Source organism: Capsicum annuum, unplaced genomic scaffold, assembly GCF_002878395.1.
Source record: "Capsicum annuum cultivar UCD-10X-F1 unplaced genomic scaffold, UCD10Xv1.1 ctg43785, whole genome shotgun sequence".
Taxonomy (NCBI): Eukaryota; Viridiplantae; Streptophyta; class Magnoliopsida; order Solanales; family Solanaceae; genus Capsicum; species Capsicum annuum.
Window position 1 is genome coordinate 1 of NW_025851284.1, and position 7,335 is coordinate 7,335.

Consider the following 7,335-nt stretch of genomic DNA (forward strand, 5'->3'; position numbering starts at 1 on the left):
ATATTACCAATCAATCAACTCTTGAGGTCACGTATATTCATGATTTAGACGATACAATATCATTGATTAAAGACTAGGGTAAACAAACCGATTCATTTATGTTGCTAGGGAAAAGTAGACAATGAGAAAAATAGCACAAGAGGAAAAAAAGTTAGGTGTAAGTGAGGTTTCTCCGATTCCCGACCGGACAAGTTGGAAGCAGATTTGGCACTACAACAATAACAACATACCCAGTGTATTCCCACAAATTTATATATCTAAGTGATTCTTTTTATAAATATAATCAAGACATTAGAGGAGAAATATTTGCATCAGAATATATGAGAATTAGCAACCTGACAACTAGTTTTGTTTATGATAGACAAAAGGTCAAGAAAATATTAATCTGGCATCAAGATAGTGCTACTCTGTCTAATCTAGAAACAAAACATACAGAATTTACACAAATAAAACCTATCAGCTGGAAAAAGTTGGAAAGCCTGAAAATCACACAAGCTTACTGTAGATTACGGTAGATTTCTTATGCTTCTAATAAAAAAGGGACAGATATTGTCACAATATCAAGCTACTACAAGCCTTGGAACATTGTTGGATCTGCAATTAACATGGATGAGACTGGAAATCTATTCATCATTAGTCTACAGTGCTTACTAGTATAGTGATTAAATGCCTATATTACAAAAACCCATTATCATTAGTGGGTGAAAATTGCACACTAACCTAGAGCAGTTATGTGATACATCTACATCAGTGTTGTTAGAAGTTCCCTAGTCACGTGTCACCATCAAGACTACAAATTAACCAGTAGTACATATATAGCACCAAAGAGCAGTAGTGATAGTGAAAGTTATAAGTTGTACCATAAATATAGTACCTTAGAGCTAAAGAGCAGGCAGAGTACAACCTAATACTATCAAAAGAATAGACACATAACTATGATAGTGAAAGTTACAGGTCCACTACATGCATATACACATAAAATAAACATGCTTACCAATAGCAAATGGCGGCAGTCCAAGCACAAAATCAGCAGCATCATTGAGAACTCTTCTTGAATACCTTCGACTGTCAACTTCATCTAGATCGTCATCATCATCAAAATCCTCAATGTCGTCAACTGTTAATTCTTGTTGTGTGGAACTGAGAGAGAGAGATTTGGATAAACTAGACATCACTTCACATGGTTTCAGTAAAGACTGGTTCTGAAGTTGAGAATGCTGCCAAAATTGGTGATGGTGTGGAAATAGGTACAGGCAGGGGTAATCTTCTTGCTTCACTTCAGGCCTAACAGTATTCTCAGGCATGAGCTCCCCAATGAAACATACCAACAAAAAGAACTTGAGCTCCCCAATCTCTTCAAATGCTTCACTTCACCATCTCCCCAATCTCTTCTTTGAGCTCCCCAATGAAACATACCAGCAAAAAGAACTTGCTACCTTTCACATCACACTTGATTAATTCGATCCTAACAAGACTATTTGATAGCCTAAAGACTACCAAACACACGAAATTGGCTACTAAGATGCAAATTCCAGCAACCAAACAAAGAGAAAACAACATAGAATGGAGATGAAGAAGAAGATTACTTGAAATTGAAAGATAGATAGAAAGACCCTTACCCTTATTTACCCTTATTAAGTGATTAGCACTAGAAGATGTTTCAAATCTTCAAACACACTTCACAAACAAGAGTTCAAACCTTTCTCTTAGGTGACTCAAAGGAAACACTCTTCCCCAAACCACCTTTCTTGCCAAATTATCCAAAACAAGTGAAACCCTAACTTCAAATGTTCTTGGACCACTTTCGGATTCTAACAGCTAAAACTAGAGACCAAAAACTACAATATAAGAGTAATATCCAATTTCATCAAAGTCTTGGGAAAATACAAGCTAAAGGGTCTGTTTATACTTATTACAAATAATAACAAAAATACCCTTAATGAAGGGTGCTCCTTTGGAGTGTAAAAATAGGTCATTAAAAGACAAGAATGCCCTTAATGAATCCCCAAATAGAGGCGGCTTTGGAGCGTATTTCAAAGCTCCTCTTCACACTTTAGCATATACACTCCAATAGGTGAACTCATGAAACAATCACAAGCTTCCAACTTCGTGAACATTGCTTGAAGACCACGTAGCTCTTTGACTTGATTCCTTGTAAAAGGTCTTGTGCTCTTGGTGCTTCTCATGCTTGTATCATCCTCTCCATCTTGAACGGAATTTGTCCCCAAATTCACATCTAGCAACACCAAAGAGAGAAGAAAACAAGCACACAATCTTCATGGTAGGAGGGTTAGCATTAGTACCACAAATGATATAACCATGCCAAGGAGGTACACTCTTGGAATATAGCCAAAAATCCTTTGTTATGATCATAAAACACTTACTACAAGCATCACAAAGGACTTGGCTAAGATAGACATCAAGGAAAGAGGAGTGCAACAAAAGACCATCATATATATCAACAAGCCAAGGTTGTTCACATTTGAAATACATCCATGGGTCCTTTGTGTGTGACATGAAAAGCTTAGCATGAATGGAACAAAGGAGGTGGTTTTGGAAAATATCAAGAGATAAGGAAACTACAATGGTCTTAATGGCTTCACTATACCCAAAAGGTAAGACTACCTTTGGCTTCGGAACCATAAGATACATTTGTTTTATTATCTCTACAAAGGACCTCGTCAAATATGGTGCCACTATTGTTCCTAAGGTCCACCTCATCCACATATCATCATCATTCAAATAATGAAACCAGCCACCAAACTTCCTACCTCTACACAATACAAATTCAAAATTAACATGCTTATCATCATAGCTAAAGAGGTAGTATAGAAAGAAATCAAGTGTGAAGACATCATGCCGAGGGGGTACACTTTTAAAATACAACCAGCAATCCCTTGTTTTAACCATGAAACATCTAATATGAGCATTACAAAGGATATGGATAAGAAAAACATCAAGGGAAAATAAGCGCAAACCGAAACAATCCCTTTTCCTTCCCACTAGTACACCAGGATCAAATGGATAAAGGGGCCAAGGGAATAAACCGAGGCTACTCATTCCATTTACTAGGGTATCACACTCACCCAAAGCATTATCAAAGAAGGAAGCATGTACTTCCACACTAGATGTACCCGAAATCACATCACAATATTTTAAACTCAAGGGAGTGTAGAATGTACCCAAGTTACCTTGGTTTGTACTAGGGCAGTCCAATAGTGTGTCCAATAGTGTGTGAATACTCTTGTCACTTGGTAATATGACCTTATTCAAGTTATAAGTGCTAGCACTAGATGGACACAAATCATTCTTACAAAAAGAATTGATTTTGTCATCTAAAGGATCAACTAGTGCTTGCATACTCACAACAAGAGTTTGGTCATTATGCAAACTAACAACACCAAGAGTATCACAAAAGGAAGATTCATACACTTCTTCACAAAGACAATCCAAAACTACACCACTTTGGCCACTACTAGCCACTTCACAACAATTCAAGTTTCTAGGAGTGTAGGAGAGAGCTTTGTTACCTTGTAGATCATGGGAAGTGTTTTCTTCACTTGGTTTCACATCATGGCAGCCCTCATGCCCCACATTACAAGGGAATAGGTCAGGGTTTCCCTTTGGATTCACTTCTTCATCGCTTGTTCCCAAATAGGGACTTTCGGCCAAGGGCTTGAAGGGAACTTCCTTGGGCTTCTCCTTGGGACATCTAGGGTCTTGAACCTGCACATGAGAAGGTAAAATACTAGGCAAAATGCTAGTATTTGGGTTAGTGAGTAATAAGGATTCTTTGTGGACAAGATCTACAATCAAGCATTTTTCTTCCATCCTAACATCACTCCCCACGGCTTCCTTTTCTTTTTCCCTCTTTTTTTCATACTCCTTTTGTATCTCACCCTTAAGTTTCTCTCCATCTTGAGGCTTGGCCTCATTCTCTTCGGATTCTAACTTGTGGAGGGGAGACATTGGATTTTGTGAAGTGTAGGATCTTTGGACTTGTGGTATTTGGACTTGTGAAGGGTTTGGTGGACATAGTCTATCTACCCCCGCTTTTATTCTAGTCATGTGACCCTTCATAGCATCCATATCATTCCACAAGGCATCATGACTATCTTCCATTTTTCAGGCCAAGGCATCATGGTTACTCTTCATGTCTCGGCCCAAGGCCTCAATTTGAGCCATCAAGGCTCCAATAGCATCATTTCCCAAAGATTGGGAAGTAGTACCCCCGGATTCCATGGAAAAATGTACCTACAAAGTGCAAAAAACAGCAAGCAAAACAACCTACAAAACGAACAAACGAGTTAGTTCAAAAGCCTCACTTCAACGAGTTAGTTCAAAAGCCTCACTTCACTCACACTCAACCTCACCTCACACTTGGTTTCACAAGTGTTGGAGAATCGGCAATACTTGGCAAGTTACTTGAGAGGTGAGAAGCTTTGGATCGGAATTGATCTTGGATTGATACAACTCAAATAAAGTGATGCACACACTTGAACCAACAAAATACTACGAATTTAAAAACGAGAAAAGCACACAAAAATCGAAGACGCGAAATAAACGAACTCTAATCTAATTACCAACCTAGTAGGTACTTACTAGTTTGTTAATTAGTGATAGAATTAGCTTAAAGAAACTAGAATCAAAAATTAGAAACTAAGAAATCTAAGTTTAGAGTCGAATTTTGGTTGAGCACAAATGATGACGTGGCACTTCGTGGTTGGTTGTCATTTTTCGAAATTTTCAAATTTTTCCAAAACTTAATTTTGGCCAAACACTACCCTTTGGGAATGATAATTTCGGATTTAGGGATGAAATGAGGCAATTTAGGGTTCTTTCAAGTCTCAAATGAAAAATGAAATGAAATGGTCCCCCCCTAATAATTGCACTTGTACTTTGTTTGTCCCCTTGTACCCTCCTCCTTTTGAAAGAATGGAATATTCTTTGAATATTCTTTTGGACAAACAACTTTTTCTCCCTCTTCCTTCCCTCTTTTAGATCAAATAACACCTTTGAATATTCTTCTCAAACAAGGTATGATGAAGATTGAAGAACAAGATGAATATTCAAGAGTTGACCAAAGTTTGACCTTCTATCAAATGAACCCCAAATTTGGATTTTCTTGTATATCTAGGTTCCTTAGGCTAAGACAAACACAACCAACATAAAACCAGCCACAAATCACGCCTAAATCACCATGCCAAAAACGTCCATAGCTCAAAAAGCCTCAAAACTCCATAGCCATGGTGGATTCTAAGCTTAATAAAAGTAGATCTAGACTCCCTAGGTGTTAGGGAACAAGAATCTAACACAAGAAACCTTCAAAACAAAGTAAAAACTTGTAGATCTACGTTGGAATTTTCGGATCTACAATAAACACACAAGACAACACACAATATTTTTGAGATTTTTGGATTTTTGACTCTTTTTTTGATGAGATTTTCATATAATAACACTAAAACCAAGATTTAGAGATGTAGGAACACCCCTAAACAAGGCTTTGATACCAAATGATAGCCTAAAGACTACCAAACACATGAAATTGGCTACTAAGATGCAAATTCCAGCAACCAAACAAAGAGAAAACAACACATAGAATGGAGATGAAGAAGAAGATTACTTGAAATTGAAAGATAGATAGAAAGACTCTTACCCTTATTTACCCTTATTAAGTGATTAGCACTAGAAGATGTTTCAAATCTTCAAACACACTTCACAAACAAGAGTTCAAACCTTTCTCTTAGGTGACCCAAAGGAAACACTCTTCCCCAAACCACCATTCTTGCCAAATTATCCAAAACAAGTGAAACCCTAACTTCAAATGTTCTTGGACTACTTTCGGATTCTAAGAGCTAAAACTAGAGACTAAAAACTAAAATATAAGAGTAATATCCAATTTCATCAAAGTCTTGGGAAAATACAAGCTAAAGGGTCTATTTATACTTATTACAAATAATAACAAAAATACCCTTAATGAAGGGTGTTCCTTTGGAGTGTAAAAATAGGTCATTAAAAGACAAGAATGCCCTTAATGAACCCCCAAATAGAGGCGGCTTTGGAGCGTATTTCAAAGCTCCTCTTCACACTTTAGCATATACACTCCAATAGGTGAACTCATGAAACAATCACAAGCTTCCAACTTCGTGAACATTGCTTGAAGACCATGTAGCTCTTTGACTTGATTCCTTGTAAAAGGTCTTGTGGTCTTGGTGCTTCTCATGCTTGTATCACTATTCAACCTGACCTACCAACCCAACCCCAACTAAACCAGAACCCAATGATCACCCCATCACAGACAAATTGTAACACCTTACATTCTAAGCGTCACAAAAAAGGAAAAGAAAGAAGACAGAAAAATGTTGTTCTTTTCCATCCTCTTATGCTGAAGATCAGATATGTGGGGCCTGGAAGCCACAGAAAAGTATGTCGCTTACAATTTTTATCACCTTCCACCGTAATCAAATAAGATATCATGTATGAACACTAGGTAAAACTTAGCAAAGGATGCATTTTTCGTGACAAAACAAGAGCAAAAGAAGCAGTTTAAGTTTCTTCTAAAGAAATATAAAATGCAGTAGACGTAATTACAATAGGCAGTGCAAGTAAAGGAATTACGAAAGTCCCAACCTATAACCAAAACAATTTTCACCTTCTTCTGCTTTGCCGGGCCTCTATCACTTTCCTAAAAAAAAAGAAAGATACCAATTAGATGTTCAAGAAATAGTATTAACTCATTTTTGCAACAATATATGGTACGGTCACTTTATTGAGTCCCTTTTTTTCCTAAAACACAAAACCATACCAGCTAAATCAATGGTTTAATTCAAAAAAAGAAGAAAACTACCAGCAGCACATCTCCTGCTGCTGACCAAGTGCTTGAATAAACCTTTGACACACTTAAACATATAACGAACCTTAGCAATTACCGATAGTAAACTATATCAACATCAGTCTTGCTCTTTTACCAGCCAGCTTGAGTCTGCGATGTAGAATATATACAATTGAGGACCTGAACAAGTTGTCCAACCTGAAAATAAAATGATTCATGGTTTGAAGAAATTCATGTTGAAGCGACTTGATAAGAATGAGTTGGCACTTGGACATTTCAGAAGCTGGACTTGGACATTCTGGTATTGTAAGGCCTGTTGATCAAACAATGTGTTATCCTAACAAAAATATTTGATCTCAAATTGAGTGTCATCTTAGAATACTAGATGCTCATTCTGATCAACCGGCCTTACAATACCCGAATCATCAGCAAGGTCATCATAACAAAACAAATCTTGTGTCTTCAAATTACTCTGCTGATCTGCAACAACAACAACAACAACA

The 7,335-nt window shown here is 37.2% G+C and overlaps 1 protein-coding gene across 1 annotated transcript; it reads right to left on the bottom strand.

The window, feature by feature from the left end:
• Window positions 1–1,600: 1,600 nt before the first annotated feature.
• Window positions 1,601–5,461, bottom strand: LOC124892086. Its single transcript, XM_047403530.1, has 2 exons — window positions 3,531–5,461; window positions 1,601–2,236 (listed from the first exon to the last, which is right to left on the bottom strand). The coding sequence occupies exons 1-2, from the start codon at window positions 4,120–4,122 to the stop codon at window positions 2,034–2,036; spliced, it is 795 nt and encodes a 264-aa protein (XP_047259486.1). The 5' UTR covers window positions 4,123–5,461; the 3' UTR covers window positions 1,601–2,033.
• Window positions 5,462–7,335: the final 1,874 nt, after the last annotated feature.

Coding starts and splice junctions, on each gene's coding strand:
- LOC124892086 (XM_047403530.1), bottom strand. CDS start 4,122: ATGGAAGATAGTCATGATGCCTTGTGGAATGATATGGATGCTATGAAG. Junction 2,237..3,530: donor CACTTCCCATGATCTACAAG/GTAACAAAGCTC, acceptor TGGTGTTGCTAG/ATGTGAATTTGGGGACAAAT.